The sequence below is a fragment of the Helicoverpa zea genome, chromosome 13, assembly GCF_022581195.2.
Source record: "Helicoverpa zea isolate HzStark_Cry1AcR chromosome 13, ilHelZeax1.1, whole genome shotgun sequence".
Taxonomy (NCBI): domain Eukaryota; kingdom Metazoa; phylum Arthropoda; class Insecta; order Lepidoptera; family Noctuidae; genus Helicoverpa; species Helicoverpa zea.
In genome coordinates this window covers 6,135,066-6,157,346 of record NC_061464.1, presented here as the reverse complement: position 1 = coordinate 6,157,346, position 22,281 = coordinate 6,135,066, and the positions used below count along the sequence as shown (strand labels likewise).

At 35.8% G+C, this 22,281-nt stretch overlaps 4 protein-coding genes and 1 long non-coding RNA gene across 7 annotated transcripts in view; 3 read left to right on the top strand and 2 right to left on the bottom strand.

Annotated features, from left to right (window-relative positions):
• The first annotated feature begins 23 nt into the window (after window positions 1–23).
• On the top strand, window positions 24–5,724 carry LOC124635603. 2 transcript variants are annotated; one of them, XM_047171532.1, is made up of 6 exons: window positions 24–102; window positions 640–723; window positions 2,055–2,223; window positions 4,032–4,125; window positions 4,978–5,136; window positions 5,463–5,724. In XM_047171532.1, the coding sequence occupies exons 2-6, from the start codon at window positions 659–661 to the stop codon at window positions 5,639–5,641; spliced, it is 666 nt and encodes a 221-aa protein (XP_047027488.1). In that variant the 5' UTR covers window positions 24–102; window positions 640–658; the 3' UTR covers window positions 5,642–5,724. The 2 variants fall into 2 exon arrangements, with proteins under 2 accessions (XP_047027488.1, XP_047027489.1); XM_047171533.1 differs by lacking the exon at window positions 24–102 and having other exon boundaries at window positions 239–723.
• A 1,695-nt stretch (window positions 5,725–7,419) lies between these two features.
• On the bottom strand, window positions 7,420–10,702 carry LOC124635965. Its single transcript, XR_006985090.1, has 2 exons — window positions 10,461–10,702; window positions 7,420–8,032 (listed from the first exon to the last, which is right to left on the bottom strand). It is a non-coding gene; the product is annotated as an uncharacterized LOC124635965 (long non-coding RNA).
• Window positions 10,703–14,571: 3,869 nt separating this feature from the next.
• On the top strand, window positions 14,572–15,783 carry LOC124635909. The gene has a single exon (XM_047171863.1). The coding sequence runs from the start codon at window positions 14,572–14,574 to the stop codon at window positions 15,781–15,783; it is 1,212 nt and encodes a 403-aa protein (XP_047027819.1).
• Window positions 15,784–17,083: 1,300 nt separating this feature from the next.
• Window positions 17,084–19,037, top strand: LOC124636051. The gene is made up of 3 exons (XM_047172004.1): window positions 17,084–17,098; window positions 17,781–18,553; window positions 18,796–19,037. The coding sequence occupies exons 1-3, from the start codon at window positions 17,084–17,086 to the stop codon at window positions 18,908–18,910; spliced, it is 903 nt and encodes a 300-aa protein (XP_047027960.1). The 3' UTR covers window positions 18,911–19,037.
• An 18-nt stretch (window positions 19,038–19,055) lies between these two features.
• The window catches only part of LOC124635683 (alpha-N-acetylgalactosaminidase), a 67,448-nt gene continuing 64,222 nt past the window's right edge, over window positions 19,056–22,281 (bottom strand). The window contains exons 7-10 of one of the 2 annotated variants that reach the window (XM_047171627.1): window positions 21,899–22,096; window positions 21,511–21,675; window positions 21,036–21,111; window positions 19,056–19,959 (exon numbers count right to left, since the gene is read on the bottom strand). In XM_047171627.1, the coding sequence (XP_047027583.1) occupies window positions 19,850–19,959; window positions 21,036–21,111; window positions 21,511–21,675; window positions 21,899–22,096 (549 nt within the window). In that variant the 3' untranslated portion in view covers window positions 19,056–19,849. The remainder of the gene's footprint in view (window positions 19,960–21,035; window positions 21,112–21,510; window positions 21,676–21,898; window positions 22,097–22,281) is intronic. The other variant, XM_047171628.1, reaches the window with a different exon arrangement.

Here is a 22,281-nt window from a genome sequence, read left to right as displayed (position 1 = left end):
TCTGTGTGTGATACACAGCTGATTTGATGACGGATGACAGGAAAACAACGATGTTGACATCTAAAAAACTTGAAGTTAGTTACAATGCTGCCAGGACATAAGGTAAAAAAGTTACTAACACAAGAATCGGTAAAAAATATAAAATGTTACTCTTCTCAATTATGAACTTTTTTCTAAGCATAAAATATTAATAATTCATTTTAATTGGAAAAAAATTACTTGATCAATAAAGAAGAAGCTCCTAATTTATTGAGCGGGCACTGAGAAAGATTTTGATAGAATAGAGTATTTTTAATGTTACCAGTAAAGGGAAACGAAAATTGACCTTATCACTCATTGCAAAAGAAAAATACTTCTTAGATTATATCAAATACTGTCTGTCTCTTGGCAAGGCTAGTAGAAAAAAAACGCAAAACTTCAAAAATGTTTTTATCTTCCCTCATTGAAGAAATTCTACTACAAATCAAATTTTTGGCATCAAAAGCAATTCTAAATTATGTAGGGTGTCAATTAGCTAAAATAGTAATAATAAATCTCAAAAATATTAACGTTATAAATTGAGGTAAAATTGGTATCGTGTGTCACTTTGTTGACGCATAATAAAGTAAAATAAAAAGAAAATAATCTGTTTACTTTCAGAAATAAATCTTCAAACAAAATGGATTTCAAGACAACAACAACTAACGACTTTCAATGGCCGTTTTCAAAACCCGTAATAGGAAAGTACGTAAAAGTAGTAAGCGCCTGACAATATTGTTGGGGCAATAAATTCCTTATCATTTACTTTTTGTTCACAAATTATCGTTAGTAGCTACTTCTGTCTATCATTAACTATAGGTACTACTTACTTACCTATACCATTTACTCGTAGTTGCCCCGGGAAAAGTGCAGTTGCAAACACATTTGATGTCTAGATTACTTACACAAGTGACCTCGCGTTCGATCTAATCGTTTATGTTCGTGGCTGTTAGTATGTTTCTACCGCATCGGCCTTCAATACATTCTCAATGGATCAAACCACATTGAGTTCACGAATAAGTAAGATTATATTGTCGTATTATGTTTTGCGGGTATGAATTTCGGTTAGGGCAAAGTGTACTATTGATTTGCATTTATCTGAGTTACTTATTTTAGTAGGTACTTAAAATGATCTAGATTATTCTAGATCCTATGTTCGGTCCGGTCGGTCGTTGTAGTTTCCTCTGGAGGTTTCAGATCATGATCAGCCTTTTTATCGTCCCACTGCTGGGCACAGGCCTCTCATGCAGAGAAGGATTGAGCGTTAATCAGCACGGTTGCTAAATGCGGGTTGGTGATTTCAGACCTTATAGTCCGGGTTTTCTCAAAATGATTTCCTTCACCTTTACTACTAGGTACCTATGTAGATCTACATTTTGTTGTATTTAGTTTGGGAGTGACTCACATTGTATGCCTAACATTTGTCCGTCCTTTAAGAGCCCTAGGTCTTACTGCATTCATCACCGTTACAAGTAACATTAGCAAAATGCCAGCTGCCTTTATTTCCCACGCTCGTATTTTATTGATATCTACAATCCATACTTGTGTTTATGGGGTCGAAATGAGCCTTGACAATGCTGCACTGCGTTATGCATTTATATCTTTAAAATCGTGACTGGTTCTTGATACGGACTTCACTGGATTTGTTACTTACAAATGGTGTAAAAATGCACAAGTACTTGCTTAGTATTCATAAGGTACCTTACCTCATTTCATGTACACTTTGTTTGGGATGTCACGTTTAGCAAAGTTTTCCTTGAAGCAGAAATCGATTTTATCATTCATTTGTGGTACCTAGCAGTTAGTTTAAGGCTTTTGATTTCTGCTGCCTATATTTGCCATCCTTATTCAGAAGGACGTCTTAATTATGTTTTCTCGCATCCCATTGGCCGTAGATTTATTGGAGGAATCTCGTAGACACCTATGGGGTTCGAACAGGGAGACGTAGAAAGGCTCGATCTAAGCCAGTATAGAGCTAAGTAAATGAATTAAGTTCTCAAAGAGTTTCGGTGACTTCACAAATTCTTGCATTTCAGACCATGCGAGCCGCCAAGTCCAGATACGGCACCGATCGTGCGTCCTGCCCCCGTAGCTCCGTACTGCCACTGCGATGCACACTCCTACTCGCCCAGAGTGGAGCAGTACAAACAACTGCTTGAAAAGGAGCAGAAGCTATGCCAGGACTATGAGCAGTTGAGGAAACAGGTAATGAGATTAAGGTGATTCAAACACGGCACTAATGTCGCGAGAAGAACCGTCGTTTAATCGCGCTCTTCCCTACCTATGGGAATCCTCTAAAAGGTAAACTGATATAAGATCTTTGTCATGGTCAGGAGTAGAGTTGTCGCTTTATCTGGGCTATGTTTATTGAACGAGTTACGAGTATGAGTATATATAATCTATATACCATCACTGGATTGTACCACGAACGTATGAGGGTTTTATCTACATAGTTGTTGTAGTTGTTACAATTTTACGTAATTGATCGTTGTTTAGCTTTTGTCTGTCTTTGTTCTTAAGTTTTATAGTTCGTTATGCGAACACATGTACTCAAACATTGGGTCAAGCTTCGGTTATCAGGTCAGACAATGAGACAACTTGTTATCGATGTCCAGAGTCTTTGTGGTCGATTCATAGCTTTATTACCAACCTCCTAAAATATAACGCGCTTTTCAGTTACTGATCCTTCATCAATATGCATGCCCACCGCGGTGAGTATGAACAAATCTCCCGACCTTAGAGGAGGCCTTTGTCCAACAGTTGACATGTTTAGGCTGTGACGACGACGACGAACTACTGATATTTGCCCCGCTAAAATTATTAGGCACGATTGGTAATTAGGTCAACGCCAGTCTTGAAGAATTTGAACCAATCTGGTCCTTGCTGCTTTAGTCACTTTTTAAGCGTCTTGTCTCTATTCCTGTCTTATGATGATGATCTAATAGCGTGCTGAAGTAGGTATTTATTATAATGCACTATAGTTCGGCCATTCAGAGAATGCGTTCCTGACACGTCGCGATTGAACTGACGACGTAACTTTGCAATGGCGTTGCAGTTACGATAAAAATATTTTTGCTGGTTGTTTACCGTTTTAACAATTGAGGAGCATTAAAACAACATTATTATATCAATAATCAATGAATGTAGTTACGTCGTCAGTTCAATCGCGACGTGTCAGGAACGCATTCTCTGAATGGCCGAACTATAACCGGTAGTTAAGTGTACGAGAACAGCTATGGGGCTCAGTAACTTATAATTATTTTAATGGAAGAAGCTTATTATAAAATTATCCTCAATGACAATCAATAAAATGGTTACCTTACCTACCTAGGTAGGTACACAATATTTCATAGGCCAGAGAGCGTGTGAGTACAATGTTATTACCTACTCTTCCAAACTAATATTAAAAATGCGAAAGTAACTCTGTCTGTCTGTCTGTCTGTCTGTCTGTCTGTCTGTCTGTCTGTCTTTTCTTCACGCCTAAACTACTGAACCGATTTGTGTGAAATTTGGTACAAACATAGTTTGAAACTTGAGAAAGGACATAGGATAGTTTTTATTACAAAAAAAAAAAAAAATATTCCGGACATATAGCGCCATCTATTGGTCAAATCAAAAATCTGCTGGTAGTCACTATTCCACGCGAACGAAGTTGCGGGCAAAAGCTAGTGTTTTTATAAACGGTTACGTGGAGACTCCGGCTTTAAGATGACGTGCTATCTGAGGACCATATAAACGCTTTATGGGTTTGTGCTTAATCTCATCGCAGCAATTGAATATCTAAGTATCGTTGAACATGGGCCATCCCCATTGTTTTCTCGCAAAATGACTTGGCCTGCGTTCTGCACCTATCCACGACCTTTGTCATCAGATCGTCAGATCACATCTTTGGCGGCTGTCCTGTGTTGCTTTTGGCTTCAGGCTTTACTTTCCGCATAGTCATAGGGTGGTGATACCACATACAAGAATCATCTTTATGAAATTATATTGTGAACATTGTGGTTTCTTTACAGATGGTTGATGTGACAAACGATATTCTAGATCATCCTTGTGATGATCTCGACGGAAAAATGATGACGATGTATCAAGCTACCTTCAAGAAAAGATGTGAGTACACATGTACACATATATATTAATGCCTTCTTATTGCAAAGTGTATAAAAGCGACTGTAGTCCACTTTACACTTGGGTTCGGTTTACAACGCATTCAAAGTATTAGTGCGATTTCTATTACTATGGTTTGTCCTATGTAGATTATACTATAGGCACATATATCTAAATTCGACAAAACATACCTGGAAAAGAATAATTAATCATGTTGAAATCTAGTGTTGAATGAAGTTACTGTACTATGTCTATGATTCCCTAATGTCAGACTATTTAGAAACCCCCATTGTTAAAGGAAAGTGCACATTTAGCTTTATAATTTGTGAGCAAATGAGGAACAATGCGTTTATTATGACTGATTCATAATAGTCGGGCCAGCTTGGGTTAAATACACCAATTAACTGACTCAGACAGGAATTTATTTTTAAAGCGCTCGTAATTAGGAATGCTATTACATTTAACATGGGTATGTTTTTACATTAACGTTGAATATGATTGCTTATTGGTCTATTGGATACATAGATATTAAATGGTAGATATTCTTAGTATCACTTTGAAGCTTGGGATTTTTTATTCTTTTCGATTTCTCCTAAAATACGCAAATCTCTGTGTAAGCCTAGCCAGGAAACCAGGCCAGTCAGAACTGCCCATCTCCTTAATCCCTTTCTAAACCTGCCAGTGCCACGGGTTTCCTATTGTATTGGTGGTGTCTTGAGGGGACTCCTACTTTTCCTACTTCATACAAGAATCTATTATACAATATTCTTCCCTACAATTCGTCCATGAAAAGCATAATATAATAATACAAACCGTTGCAAACAAACTCACCTCATTCAAAATGTTTCCTTGCAGCATTTCCAATGACGGACTACAGGACGATCATAGCAGCCTCTCAGTCCAATGCTCCTATTCCAATGGAGACCAACAGTCTTGGCATGCTGCGATGTTACAAGGACCCCACCAACTTCACCGACAAGCCGCCTACTGTTCGACCCACGATCAACCCTCCAGGTAAACTTGCTATGTATTAGCTATTAACTTTAAAAGGGTAACGAACAAGTTATTTTAGAGCTCTAAATTCAAATGGTAAAAACGACGAAGGTAGTTATGATAGATAATAGTTTAAGTTTAGTAGGTATAGAATTCAGTCGACTGGAAGCGTACCCAAGAGGCTGGCAGCATTACCTCGTTGGATCGCCATGCTGATCCTTTATCCGAGGTAGCCTTTTGGTCACGAGAAGCGTCAACCAGCCGCCTAGATAGATTGAATAAAGAACACCCTAATGAAATGTACCACACAAAATCAGAATTTGACATCACCTCCCTCCATTTCCCAGGGCCGATTCACACGGGCGTAGCTCCACAAGCCATACAGACCTGGTTCGCAGAGTACCCCGGCAGGACAGAGTATATGGATACCTACAGTGCCTCTGCTAAAGCTTGCTGGAGGTCCATGCAGAGATACAAGGAACCCATGCCTTCGACAAGAAGACGGGCAGACGATACCTGCATCTGATAGGCGCGCTCGTGGAATGAGAAATATTTGTTTGGTATTCGTAAGTTTATATGTACAGATCAAGATTAAAATAAGGGAAGATATTATTGTCTTTCATTCAAAGTAAATGTAATTTGTGTGGTTACCTTTTCAAAAGTATTTGACGTATCAAATAAAGTCAGTAAAATAATGGAAAATCGTTCTTCCGGATTCCTCCTTACTTTGGAGAAGTAAACAGTAAAAGTTACCTACTTATTGTAAACGTGATGCAACGATATTCATAGTTACCTATATGATAGCAAAGAGGATTTTATCAACTAACAGACTTCACTGTAGGTCAGGTTTTGCTCTGACACAAAGATGTAGGTACCTATAGTTAGCTACATAGTACCCGCATAGCAACGTTTTTTCAGATAACCCGGTGTCCACGGTTCAACAGTGGCTGTGTCACAGTAGGCCGATAGTACACAGACGTTCATTGGGAACAAAGAATCTATGTATTGCAAATATTTTTGTTTACATTGGAAACAAAGTATAGGCATGCTATTGTTGGTGTGAAAATAACGGTGCCTTGTTCTTGTTGCTAGGAATTGAATGGCTTCAGCGAAGTTTAGCTATGGGCTGGCATAGATTCGCTTATATTATTGTTATAAATCTTATAGCTATAGTAACACTTTTATAAATAATAATACATCGATTTATGTCAATAAAAAAGTTAGATATTTCCTTAATTTTGGTGGTAATTTTTGAAGTGATCCTACGTAAAAGCACTCTTGACAAGGTCCGTTTAATCACGTTATGGCTGTATGGTTTTTTGTAACAATCTGTATACTTTCGTTCGTTGTATACCGGTGAAAAACTGCTAATTTGAAAATTGTAACAGACACTTTTATTACATAAGATTCATTGCTGACGATTAACTGACACCCAAACCCAAACCTTGGTGGGTCAGAGATGATAAGAAAAGAATCAGCTAAGTTCATAGGTTAAACGATGATATTAAAATACTTCCTGCTACGCTAGTTTTATGCTAACTACACGTGTCAAATAAAATAGGTATTCACTGTCATCTATACTAATATTATAAAGAGGAAAACTTTGTTTGTTTGTTTGGTTGTAATGAATAGGCTCAAAAACTACTGGACCGTTTTTAAAAATTCTTTCACCATTCGAAAGCTACATTATCCACGAGTAACATAGGCTATATTTTATCTCGGTACGGGCAGTAGTTACCACGGGACGCGGGTGAAACCGCGGGAAAACGGCTAGTAATTTTATAAAGTAGTTAAAATGAGTCACGATTTTGATAATTATTTACGATGTAAAGATCATAATTTCTTTACTATACAATCGCCAACATTTATTTAACATCCTAAACTTCAAAAAAGTAGACGGATACTCTGGCAAGTTATCGACGACACGGTGTTAAGCAGTTTTCGATAAAATGGTAAAATCTAGATTTGTTCAGTGACTTTTGAAGCTGAGTGTACAATGATACCAAATATTAATACTTACCTACGTTAGGGGCACCCGGCACACTCATTTCCGGATTAAATCACCACTTGATAAACTATTATACATATTATCTGACAAAAAATAAAGAACAGTCTAAATTTTGGTAATTAAAGTAAAATTTATCGCTGTATATAAAACTGTATCTACCTACGAGTGTGTGCAAAGGTTAATATTTAAATGATTTATAACTAAATAATAAGCTTGCTTGATGCCGTCAGTTCAATTCTTGATCATGAAAAATTGTTGTTGGGTCTTTATAAACAGTAAAATAAATTCTCCGTTGCTGTCATATTTAAATGTATAATTTTCTCATCACTATTTTTAATACTCACAGTCAGGATATTTACATACAAATATAAATGCTACATGAAGGAACATTAGTTTATTTTATACATATTATAATAAGTGTTTGGCTCTAAGAATGGCAAACAGAATATTTCTAACGCAGTTGAGTAAATCAGAGCGAAGTAAGGTATCGCTAGACGGTTTATAACTTTTAGATAAGCAAAAAAATATCATCACTTTTATGTAATTTTTTAAAATTATAAAATACCTAACCATACAATTTTCACCATACCATCAAAATTCAATGAATTGTACTAAGTTCTTATTTCCAAAACATTGTCAGAAAATATATCATTTGAAAATATAAATATACGATTATTTCTCACATTATGTTTATAGTCAATACTTACTCATACTACTAATTAACTAATACTATAAATACGTGGTTATAATATAGCTGTATTTTCTATAGTCATCTGACATTTCATTTTTCGTCGAGTTTTTCTCGACGCCTGCTGTAAGTTGGTTTTCAATTGTTTTACTTTGTGTTGGTAGTATATAGCTAGTGGCTTCATTTACTAATATGGTCGCACACAGCATCAGAATAAGTACCTGAAATTAATAAAAATATAATTTTAATTATAAATGTTAATACAAGTACCTTTTTCTCGTGCTTAAAAAGCTACCACGAGAAATAAACTGTTGTTTTATTGAAGAACAATTTTCCTGAATTATTTTTCACCCTGGAATGGAAAGGGCGTTGGAAGACGGAGAGGTTTCAGTCAGAAGCAGATGCGTTTTGAAAACTAGCTGCCGACTTAATTTATCAGCATATCTTAACTATCCCTGTCGCTTCACATACTGCGCAGTAATCATTGACATGAATCATTGGAACGATTTCCCATCAATGAAGAAAAAAATAGATTTACCTAATGCCTTTTAAAACTCTGGACTTTTGCAGTATTCATTGGATCGCCAATGGCATTCCTATTATTCGTGCCCCATAGGCCAGATATTCCCATGACAATTGTCATGGTTGCTATAATACCCATGGGGCTAGGCATTGTATACATACCTACGTACTACTTATGTGCATTGTGTTTATACATAGGAACATACACAATTGATATTGTGACGGATGATGTATCGATCAACAACGGTATTTGGATTTAAATAGGATTTTAGAATTGACTAAATAACTTAGAATAAGTATATGTAAGTATTTCAACAAATTGCTCATTATGTAGTGTAGATAATATAATTAACGTTATTCGTCATTTACTAATCAAATGCTCTTAAAAAGTAGTAACAATGATGATTAATTAGTCCTTATTTATTTTTTACCAGAATTACCATTATGAAATATTCAGTTTTACACTACAAAGTCAATTTACCCTAGCTAAACGAGGTCAAGTGAAAAATTGCTGTCATATGAACATCTTTGGCAGTTTTTACGGATAGAAGCAAGAAAGTCTGATAACAGTTGTCTGGGTAACCGGATTGAGGAGGTCAGATAAGCAGTCCTTACATGTAGCACTGATACTAAGCTGCATCCTGTAAGATTGGAAGCTGACCCCAAAGTAATTAGGAAAAGATTAAGTAGGCATATGATGGTAGCGGTTTGTTCCAGAGATTTTGAGGTAGGTGATATACCTGTGCATAAGTAATAAACATTCCTACACATTCTGTGTCCGTCAAATAAATCAACAAGCAACTACTTAACTAGTAACATACGGAAATGCTTTAAATACTTGCAAGATAATTAATGCATCATTGTGTAGAACTGTCAAAGTTGTTCGCAAGTCACAAGGCGATGATAATAACACAGCCATGACTTCAGGAACCCTTATCAAGGCTGAATGTGTTAGCAACTTGTTCGTAATCAGTTGTCATCTTTGTGAGATGGGTTAACGTCATCTGTGAAGTTCTGTGTTTGTAATGCGTACTGTAGGTAGGCAAAGCCGAGATTCATCGGCAGCAACATTCTTCGTAGTATTCTGACGCACACAAAATGTTTCGATAAAAGAACCATTGAGTGCAAATATTTCAAAAATATCCGCGAAATTTGCGGAAAAATAAACGCGTATAGGATATGCTGGCAGTGAACTCGTGTCTTATATGTTTTAAAATAAAAAAAAAAGATTATTTATCTTGAGATTTGGTTTGTCGATAGTTTTCATTCCTCCCTGTATCTTCCTGATAGAATTTTCCTTACGGATAGTGTTGCTGTAAACATTCTTACGTGAATACTTTTTTGGGGTTCTAAAAGGGGTCTGATAAAAACATCGTTAAAACGTAATAGTAAGCAAAGCATACATAATGTTTTATAGTTTAATGTTTTATAGTTTACATTATTTTTTGTTTAATAACAAAAACAATAGGTTTTATAAGACATTTTCACTTAAATTATCCCACCATTATAATAATATTTTGATAAAAAACATAACAAGCCATGGCATGCTTATTGGCTCTGGCATATTATAAATAACAATATAGGAAGTCCATGAGAATCTTAGTTGATTGTTATTTTAAATAAATAGTTGGAATACCGATTTTTACAACAAGTGTAGAGAAAGATATGATGGTATATAAACGTAATATATTTTCTATCTAATGTTAGTACCTAACATAGGTAAAAAAAAGTAATGTAATATTCCATTCACCTTAATTCGACCGTTTGTCGTTTTTGTTTTTTCCTGTCCTAAAATAGCTTAAAAAGGTACTGCTCTTTTTAACATAAAAAAGACATAAGCTTAACTTTAAGTTATATTTAGAGTTTAATTTTAGAATTCTTAACAATGAATGTTAAAAATAACTTGACGATAATAAATTTAGGGTACCTACATACAATTAAAATTAGAATATGGGACCACCGTCTTTAAGCTATGTTAAGATTTGACACAACGGAATTGACAAACTTCTCTTTATTAGGAAGTCGGTTAAAAATAAGTCTGTAAGTGAGTGAAAGATACTTAGCTGTACTCTAATTAGATGATCTCATAATACGTAAACACCAAAATATATTTGACAACAAACTCACCGTTGTTTTAGCCATTGTGTATTTAGCAACTACATCCAAATGATCGTTGAAGTTTCACCACAACACACTCATTTGTTTTTGTTTATCTTCACGTCACAATAATAATGTTTATTATTATTAACAGTGTATGCACGTCTGTCGCGTATGCTGGTTGATACGACAATGAAGGATTGTGGATTCTCTGCCCTAAATACGAGATGAGGAACTTTAATTTGTACTGTTTTGTAAACATATGATAGCTCTATCTAGGGCTGCCATCCGTCCGGGTTTCCCCGGATTTGTCCTCGTTTGGAGGCCGTCCGGGGGCCGTCCGGGCGGGGTTTCAAGAAGTGTCCGGGGAAAACCCGGACACTTTTCATGTAAGGAAGCTCCTCATTGAATTTAAGTGTATGTCAATAGTAAATGGATTACAAATTAGGTATTATTTTGTTTAAAAAAATCGTACATGTTCGGGGGAAAAATGCGGTTTACGCCAAATGTCCGGGTTTTTTAAACGTTTGTCCGGGTTTGGCGAAATTCGAGATGGCAGCCCTAGCTCTGTCTATGCTTGTGTTTATATATATAGGTCTGGTCTTTGATTAGTTACGTTACGAATAATCTACTATAATGTACTTAATTATTAATTAATCAAGTTTGAACTAGTAGTTTTTTTTTGCGTGCGAACTTCTACAATCAAACCGCTTCAAAAAAAGGACAAGATTCTGGTTGTACTAAGTTATTTTGTTTAGGCATTATGAACATTTTAGGTAAGTACTTTGATATATTCACTGAACACTTCTCCATTACTGTGTCTTTCTTTTTATATTGTCCCTGAATTAGAGGAAGAAGATTCATCAACTTGCGTGTTTTTCTTTTAGATTTTTAGGTTTTACTCTTGACACTAATGCCGTGTACAATAGGTGGGTACTCTAATTTATGATTAGTGTATTGTTACATTTTTGTCAAAATATTTATTTATTGTTTGTTAAGGATTTAATTTAGATATGTGTAGGTATCGTTTAATGTAGGTGGTTCGAAACCTAAATAACAAGATGACTGCCATGTTATTTACCATTTTAAAAGTTCCCTAAATATTTATATACAACTTAGTTAATTTCTACATAAATTTTAATGTAAACCACTATTTTTAAGTATCTAACTATTAACTACAAGGTAGTAAAACATGTTCATTTGCAATATTACTCAGGCATGAAGGGTGACAAATTATGTATCGAATTAAATCTTACTAATTAACCACATTTAAATGAAAACTTTATGTTATGCTATACTAATTATTGTAAAATATTTTTTTATATAAAATGAATAACCCTACAACCCTATGATTGGAATTGGAAATTTTCTTTTTTGAAATTAGGTAGGTATCTATACTAATATTATAAAGCTGAAGAGTTTGTTTGTTTGTTTGAACGCGCTAATCTCAGGAACTACTGGTCCGATTTGAAAATTTCTTTCAGTGTTAGATAGCCCATTTATCGAGGAAGGCTATAGGCTACTTTTTATCCCGGTAAGTGCAGTAGTTCCCACGGGATGCGGGTGAAACTGCTGGCAGAAGCTAGTTTAGTATATACTTTTATGTATATGGTAGGTATTTAGTATATGTATATAGGATTTATGGCGTGACACCAGTAGACGCCTTCCGCCGAGACTGGTGGACTCGGTCGAAAGATCGGGAAGTGTGGAAGCGAGATGGGGAGGCCTTTGTCCAGCAGTGGGACATCATAGGCTAGTAATAGTAGATATTAGGTATTTTGGTTCGGTAAGAAACCATATACCTACTTCTAGATGCCAAATCTGTAGGCCGTCAAAAACGTGCTGTTTAATTAAACTAATGGGCATAACATATTAAACTACTGAAACGTAGACTATTGCCAATCTAAGATAAACCGATTCGAGACGTGGTAATATGGGGTTCTATGATTGATGTGAGAAAAAAAGGTAATTCTAATCAAGTTAATTATGATGCTTATCGTTTGTAATGTTTGTAGCACGAGACTTTTCTTAAATAAATTGAAAACTGCAAATTGCGGAGGCACATTGGCAAACGCAACGTAGGATAGGTAGCAGATAGGCAGTGGACCCAGTCAGTTACCCACCGGTCCTTTTGGAAATCAATGGGGGAAGCCAATGTTTAAGCAAAAATTTTGAGGATGATGCTGTGTACAAAATACTGCTCGATTTATGAACCATCATAGCTTGACATCTTTAGTCACCTGCAAAGAAGCCTTAAAATTCTTGCTTCTGAGTTACTAGCAATAAACAAATTTTGATGAAACTTTGGCACACAAATACGGTACTGACTCCAGAATCTTCTCCAGAATGAAATATTTAAAGAGTAGCTATCCCAAAATATTCACGTTACACAAGAAAGGTGAATGAAACCGTGGGTAAACGCTAGTATAAAGCAACGCGGAAAATGTCACGTGTAGCCGACGTGCAAAGATCGAAGCACGCGCGCGGCCCTGCGTCAAACTAAACAAGCCGATTGATAATTGTGTAACGTTTAGACCCATTTACATCGACAACATACGTCAGTTTTCTTAAAACAACTGTTTAGGGTATCGAATATTTTGTGCTGTTTACGGCTGTCAGTTTTCAAGGGAAAGTTCCGTCGTTTGTACTGATTGAAAGCAACTTTTGGTGCACCTTTTTTTTTACCGACGTCAAAAATCATCAAATGACCGCTCCCGCTGTGGGTTAGCAGCAGTCTCAGACTCTTACTGACTAAAAACCGTCGTGTTCCGTCGTAGGCCTTTATGTACCAGAGCCGCGGTATCTCTTTCGAACAACCCACAGACTTTTGGTGCACCTGTAATTGGGAATCGTTTAGGCCCTTTACTCGTTACAACCTTCTATTTTGGTTAATTTGTACTCAGAAGCTTTCAGCGTTCCTTTACAAATGAACAATTAAACTGTCAACTGCACCAAAAAACTGTCAGACTACTATGAATTTTCAGGTTCAATTTTCAAAGGCGCTCTTTCAGCCGAAGGACCACTGCCGGACAAAACATAGGCTTCCCCCAGGGGTTGTCACTTTGCTCGATCTTCAGCTATCCCCATGGACTGCTTCCCGGCAACCTTGGTCATATCGTCCATCCATCTAGTGGGTAAAATTTTCAAACTAAACAGTTGTTTTAGGAAAACTAGCGTTTATGTTGTCGGTGAACTTGGGCCTTTGTTAGTTGCTATGCGTAATTATAGAGTATCGTCTAGTAACTATTTGTCTTGTCATTGCATGGTGGTAGACTTGATAATTCCGATGCGGCTTCAAATTCTAACGTGACATTAATTTGGCTCCATTTTACAAACGGTACAGAATTTTTCATCATGAATTTAAGAATGATATGCAAATCTAGACTTTTTCTTCTACTCTTTTTTTTCCTTTTCATTTATCTTGCTAACTAAAAAAAATATCGGTAAGTGGACACGAATATAAACTTAGATAGGTACTTTTATACCTCTATATACTTGTTTGTAGATATCTACTCTTATTTGCCTATTAATACCTAATAATAGACGTCCAAACATTATAGGTAGTGATGTATGTTCACTAGCGGATCACGGGTCACAAAGGTCATTAACCTTGGGCAGGTTTTTGCGAGACGTCTAATACATTAGAATTAAACAGATATAGTTTTTACAAGTCCCCTATAGTTCATTCACTGAGACTACCATGCTTTAGAGGGTGTTGACTTTTCGTGCTTGAGTTAAACAAATATTTAAAGACTATATTATGGGTCCGTTAATTTTATTGATCATTAATTTAATTGATTACACAAAGAAGTGATTTAGATTTTTTGTGATTTACCTACGAGTATTTCGGGAGATAGGTAATCATGACAGTCAAAGGGGGATATGAAAGAAACGTAAAAGTTATTTGAGGATAAAGCTTTGGAAAACAACTTATTACAATACCTTTTTCAAAGGAGATCCCACTTGCTTGCTAAACTTTTCTTATAACGTTTCTTACCTGTGCCCGCGCATTAATTATTTTGACATTTGATTGGCATTGCTATGCCAATTTAAAATCAAAATTACCCGGTGTTTATCTGGATTACACAAAAACAGAATAGTCAAGACATCAACAAGAAACAGAAACAAATTATATTTCTAAATGAGTATAATACAACGTGCTTTTTTGTTGATTTTATGTGCCTTGAATATACAACATGGACAGAAATGCAGACTCAACACTCGAAAGCATTTTGGAGAACCTTTACCCGTTATAGTTAGGGACAATAAACTTTTAGAGCCAACTGATAAATTTGGGAACATCGACATGAATTATGGCGACATTCTGACATTAAGTTGTGAGGGAACAGGGAATATACTCCACCCTAACGCAAAGCATGAACTGCCTGTGGCTACAATCAGCTGTGAAGGGGGAGCCATGTTCAAAAACGAGGTCTGGCTAAACTCTCCAGCAAATTTCTCTCTTTTCAAATGCAATTACCCTCCAAGATATGTCAGCAAACGAACAGAACGCTTGTGTTATGATGGTTACCCTATCATAGAAGTTGGTTACACTGTCAGGAACGACTTTTATCCTCTATATGAATCCTGTTTCAATGAAGCTGGTTTTAGTGCTATCTACTCGAAGTACACGCAGAAACCTTACAACGCTTTGTACCAAACTAAAATTGTTCGTCCTTTTTTTATCGCGGATAACAACTTTGGGTACATTCCTGTTGACTTCTTGTTTTCGCCCGCTGGTCAGAAAGGGGCTGTGGCTCAGCTCGTAGGATCTGCTATCGATAACTACGTCACTAAGACAGAGTTCCTTTCAAGAGGACATTTGGCGGCAAAAACTGACTTTCCTCTAGCGTTTGGAGAGCGTGCAACGTTTCACTACGTAAACTGCGCTCCTCAATGGGTCGGTTTCAATGGCGGGAATTGGAATACTCTAGAAGTTGATCTGAGGAACCACATCCACATAGCTGGGTACAATACTATCATCTACACAGGAACTTTTGGTCTGGCGCAGCTTAATAATGAGGTGGGACGAAGAGTTGATCTGTATTTATACAATGATGAGAACAATAACCCGGTGATACCCGTCCCTCTGTTTTTCTATAAAGTTGTTTATGAACCTACGCGTAAATGTGGAATAGCCTTTGTTGGTATCAATAATCCTTACTATACGGTAGAAGAAGCTCGTCAGATGTTCTTTTGTAAAGACTTGTGTAGGGCTGATCGTGCATTCCCTTGGTTGTCCTGGCATCCTGATAACAACAATGAAGGGTACACTTTCTGCTGTACTGTTTCAGACTTCAGAAAGACTGTCCCACATTTACCTCCTTTTGAAGTCGATTGTCTTTTGACGTGAATGAATGTATGCTAGCTTTTTATGTATATTTAAGTCCCAAATAAATTATTTATAGAAATGTTTGTTCCTGCTGTGTAAGTTATTTAAATAAGGTATATCTTTAAAAATTTAAACTAAGTGAAAGCAATTATTTTCTTTGCCAAGTAGTTGTTGTTTGCGATCTCACTGACATTTCAAGGCTACAATAAGGTGACTAAGCAATTTTTTTATTTAACAATAAGCTACAAGTAAATACTAATTTATATAGAGGAATTACAGACAAAACAAACTAACGTCACTTATTATCCTCTAACTCTGTCATTAGTACCTATACATCATAATAAAATGCAGGTAGGTAAGTACTGATACTATTAGGAATCATCCTAAACCAGTTTTCCCAGAAAATAATTTCCTAGGACCAGTTAATTTTCATGAGGAGAAATCTTAAATTCATATTGCACATATCTACAGTACAATGTTATGGGTTATTGACCTGATGTAAACAAATGAATACGGTTACCAGTTATCAGCTGCCCTGGACTGGCAGCCGGTGACCTCAGGAGTTCATGCATACCTATTTATGCATGGAGTATGCATATGATTTCATATCAGTGATTCTGGATTGGTTCATGTTCACAATGTATTTTACTTTAGTGCATTGTGATAAAAATAACCTATTTTTGCAAAATGTTAAATAAGAATTACACATATCATAGTCACTACAAAGTATAAAACAAAGTCACCTTTTCTGTCCCTATGTCCCTTTGTACGCTTAAAATTTTAAAACTACGCAACCGATTTTCATGCGATTTGTTTTAATAGATAGAGTGAGTAAAGAGGAAGGTTTATATGTATTGTAACATACGTTTTTCATTCGCACGGGATAACAGTATTTCCCTACTATTATCCCGTGCGAAGCCGGAGCGGGTCGCTAGTCTACTCATAAAATTATGATAATTCCGTTTTTTCTTCATTATTTAATGTTTCAAGTAGTCAGAAATCTATAATCGTTAAAGTAGATCTAAGGAGAAATACATTTTAGAGTGTCTTCGGAGATCACCAACCCACCTGATACCTGGAATACTTAGCATTTCGTAAAACAAAAGATCTTGAGTCATACTTAGCATAATTAATATCGATCATTAGGGTACGTAATTATCGACATAATAATAACTAATTGCGTACTAATGTGATGCATAGCTTTCTCCTTGCGTATTTAAAGTTTAATTTTAGAAGGGTCCTTACCAGTACTTTGTGGACCCTTGATAGGGATAGTCTAACCAGAACGTGCATTGTGTTGTTTGAACATAACGTTTTGAAAATGCAAATCATATCGGTAAGTCGAATATATAATATTTTAGTTGTGTGATTTTAACTGATTCTTTCTTCACACTTATAAGCAATTCCAGGTGGATGTTCTTCGATTTAATTTTGACCACTGCGCTCATTCCAGTTCTCGCACCAAATTCTGCCTAAACATTCAATCGTTCTCAACTTTTTCGTCGTCCACATATTTCTTCAATTTCTAATAATTATTTATTTATTTTTTTTACTTATTGGAAAACCAACGGCTATACAAAACAATGTTGTAAACATATATAAAGAAACAGAAAGCCAATTATAGGTTTTCACGGATAATAATGGAATAACACGCTTAAAGGTAGGTAATCAGCTGGTCTATGAGGTATTAAAAAAATAGTTACATAATACAAAGTTAAATTTTGAAAAAATCGTGATTTAGTTGCCTACGAACCACATCACTCTTGGTATTGAATGGGTCAAAAGAGTACTCTTTACACAATTTGTTAAAATCCTTGCTCGCTCGCAACATATATGTATTCTGCCTATAGTTCGAAGATGACAATGGGACTGATATAGGTGGGTTAAACCGAACAGATTTTTGAGGAACTGAGAAATTAAGTTTTTGCAATAAATTAGGGCAGTCAATTTCATTTGACAGCAGTTTGAGTAGAAATGAACAGTCGGTTAAACTAATTATATTATATTCTTCTTTGCAGATTCTACTCAGTTTGACCCTCGTATCGTTAGCCCAAGCGGGCCTCTCAACAAGGATTCCAAAACCAAAATGGAATTGGCATTCTCAGGACACGAAATGGCAAGAATTTTCAAAACACAAATCACCAGAAGAAAGACGCAAGTTATCAATATTTCCCAAGAGTTACATGAAATACGTGATTTCGTCGGAACCGATATACAAGATTGCTACTCACAAACCATTCGTGTATAAAGCTAAGAAACCCTTGATGAAGAAATTCAATTTCCTAGAAAAAAACAGTGCATCTAATGAAAATGAACCAACTCAGCCAAATATTCACGGGAAAGTTATTTACGATAACAGTTTAGATGGTGCTCCAAGAGTGGAATCAGTTGTGTTCAGTGAAGAAGTTAGTATAGAAATCATTGACGACAACTCTGAGGAAAGTGAAGAAATTGTTATTGATGAAATGAAAGAGACCATTCTTCAGAATAATGAAAACGAATTGGAAGTTATTGGCGATGTTTCTGAAAATAGGGATGTTCTTAGTTTAAAGGATGTTATATTTCCTCCCGAAGTAAACATGCCAGTTGAAGTCAACCAAGAAAATAAAACTAACGACTTTGTCGATGTTTCTGTTGCACTTACAAGTCCTAAAGAAGCTGAAATCCCAGATACGGTAGAATTCATCTTTGTAGATCCAGCTCAGAAAACAAAAGACAGTGCCAGTATAAGTAGCGAAGAGGATTTCATTACCACCGAAATGTATGAACCAGAGGTCTTTAGGAGAAAAAGGTAAAACAATATTTAATTTTAAATATTAAAATTGGTAATGTTTTTGTTCAAAAGTCACGTATATAAGCACGTTTTAACGCATAGATAACATTTTATTTCGAAATGTAATTTGTCATTCAATACACATGGACATATTCTACGTTTTCATGAGCAATAAAAACGTTTGCTCTAACGTAACCCTCCTACCTAAATAATTAAGTTGATATATAAAGGTTTTTTACTTATTTATACTTTTTTTCCAGGGGCAGTAACATTATTGAGGAGGAAAACTTAGCATCAACTGTAGCTGGATATAAATACACATGGAAAGATACAAGACTCAACAATGATTCGGTTTTCAAAAATATTCATTCATAAGAGAGTTAGGCTTTAAGTCTTACTAAAATGGCACTACACTTAAGATGGTAAATTAATTGTACTTAGAATAACATTGTATATAGAGGTAAATTAAAGCAAGGCACTACTTACTACTGTATATTTTATAATAAATGAAACCAAAACATAAAAAGTATAATTATTTATTGACGTTCACTACGAAAAACTTACATTTATAGGCACCTAAAATGTACATCCTTATACTAGGTACAACGTAATGGCAAATAATCAATTCTCCACGTGTTTTTGTCACACATTAACATCCCAATTATCACACTGAAACGAGACATAAATAAAATGTAACCTAAGGCAAGACAGAGATATACCGGCTGGTAACTATCTTTCACACCAAAGTAAATGTACACATACGGATACAAAATCGTTTACACGCTACGATTCTAATTGTACTCGCGGAGATACAATCGTAAACAGCCAACAAGCCTTCCAATCACATGAATCTAAAACAAACTAATATAACGAAGTCGGAAACAAAACACAATCACACATCATTACGTAACATCAAGTTATCCACAAAAGCTTAAATAAGCAAGGGCCTACATTTCACCATTTATATCTCATTCCCATAAAAAAGGGAAATCGAGTCCGGCACAAATACAGACTCTGGTCTGCTTCTAAGAAATTCAGATTAAAATCCGAACTTCTGAATAAATTGTTAGCTAAAAATATCCTTTATTATAAAGAGTAGTCGACGTTTCTAAAACGTTAAATTACTTCACCTAAAACTGGTGTTAAATTACTATGTATCACCTAATTTTCTCTAAGCAAGCAAGCAGAACAAAACTCAAAATCCGTAGCGAGTAAACAACATAGAGTTACAAAAGTATAGACAAATCATTCATTTATTGTACTTGTAGATCGTGTCAAGTCTGACTTAAGTTCAGTTGCGCTCGGTAGATGGCGCTATTTCTTGTTCAATCTGAAGACGTCGTTGAGGGGGGCGTATGGTGTCCGCGTGGGTATCGCGTTGTATGCAAATGATGGTTGAGCGTCTGCTCTGAGTATCACGACACCTGTATAAGGAAATACTGCTTTAGTAAGAACTCTCAGGTATAACATAAAGGAAGACCAAAGAAGTGGAACATTAAAGTTTTGTGGAGATTACATTCAAATATTACATTATGTTAATGAAAGAAAAGAAAGGATGTCGTCTAACCCGGTGTCAGCAACAAAAAATAAGAACATCGGTTGAAATTAACTTATGTTACTTGCTGATTGTATTATAAAGATATTAGAATCTGAAATAGGTTAACTAATCGCCAATGATAATGATACAATACAATGTTCTTAAGTTTATTGTTACGTAGAAAATATACAATGTACCGATAATGATAAATTAGTGATGACAAGATAATTCACTGGGAAAGCAATTAGTGTTGTTAATGATAGTAATCGCCAAATAACTGATGAAGTAAGATAAGTTTTAACAAGCAAAAATAAGGAGAATTAGTAGAAACACTTATCTAGTTCTAAGAGAGACAATAATAAACGAATTGTAAATTGGATTTATGCGACAATAGTTTTTGTTATAATACATACATACCGGCTAAAACTAAAAAATACTGCTGTTAAATTAGGTACTGTGTTTGAGAAAATACTAATGTCTACAGAATAAATACTTACAGACCAATCGTGTCTAAGGAAATCGAACTAAACAACAGTGCTAACTAGGGTGATATTCTACAATCCAAAATCAGAAAACTCAGGAAGGTTTAGAAGAATTTTCCTTTTTATTAAGTTATTGTCCGGCCGAGTCCATTGAAAACAGAAGTAGGTTTTACGTTTTACAATTTAAATTGTCGCACAACTTTTGATTTGTGTGCTTATATTTCTCCTAACTTCCTCATGATTTGTGTATGTTCATTACATTCATCATAACATATAACTTCAAGTACCTGACTAAATTCCTAAATTTGCTTTCATGAAAGATATTTGTCTTTTGAAGTCCAAAAATTTTATTTCCTTTTTTTTGGACATCAAAATTTAGATTTTTCGGATTCGGCCGGACCTCATGCATACTTTACCAGAGGCAGCGTGAAGCGACAGCGTGATACCAAAGCCTTGCAAAGCGAACAAGTGAGACACTTTCTACCTGAGGGGTTCACTTTCACTTTGATCTTGGTCTGCGGCGACAGGACGCCGTAGTCAACGTCTTCATACAAATCCTGTTAAAAGAACATTTTATAGCGTTTATAAACCTGGAAGAAAGTAACAGTGATGTTTATGGGTCTGTTTGTGGGATCACTTTTGTAGGAAATGTCGCAAGATTACTCGACAATTCTATTTCACCGTTATAAACGGTGCCAATTTGTATTACTTTAATTATTTTTCTACATCTTTATCTCAGACATGTAATATTGTCGTAAAATTTATTTAACTGCGTCATCAAAGACATAATCCCAAAAACGAGGACGGCTAAAGTCTACTCCATAAATACAACGATGCTAGCTTACAAATGGTCATTTCTAAAAAGCCCCCGTTAACTATATTCCTAACATGAACTTCATAACAAAAGATGATAAGAAGCTAAAATAGAAGGCCCTTCATAAGTCACAAGTACATACCTCAACCCTGTATCCAGCAGGGTTGTTGAGGCCAAGCTCCCGCAGCGTGACGGCGACGTCTGAGGGTGTGCCATCAGTGCGTCTGTTGACAAACGCCACCGCGTACGAGTAGTACTGGCTCTGGATCGGCAGGATCGGACGTGACCAGATCTCGATGCCTCGGTGCTGGAAGAGGAAAATAATGAAGAAAATTTACGGTCTACAACCAGTAAAATACTACAAAAAGATAATTATGACGTTGATGATTAAGTCGAAATAGATAACATCATCGTTGCATAACATAAACTAAATACAAATTGTTACGATAAAAATGTTAAAAGCTAGGATACTTGCACTGATATACTTTCCAGAAACACAAAAATTAACTTTATACGACGTTATTATTCACCTTATATATCCTCCTGCCTTGAATTCCAAGTGGGTCTTGATCGACTTCGATAATCTTCCTGTTCTGCAGGATCGCCTTGTATTCGGGCCGTATGGTCCTCAGGTCCACGCTCATCAGTAGTGGCGCCGCTAAGATCGCCCAGATCGCGAACTGCGTCTTACTCTGCTCGTATGATAGGCCAAAGTTGCCGATAATCAGCTGGAAATGTAGAAAAATTATGTTAGTCAGAATCAATGAACTTGTCGATTGAAAGACGCTACTTCTGTATTGAGCCAGAATTTCCGATTTATTTATCAGCATCAATTAATAAAACTGGAATCATAAAGCCTGCAAGGAAATTTGCGTCAATCTCAGTAGAACCAAGTTTTGTATCAAGAATTATT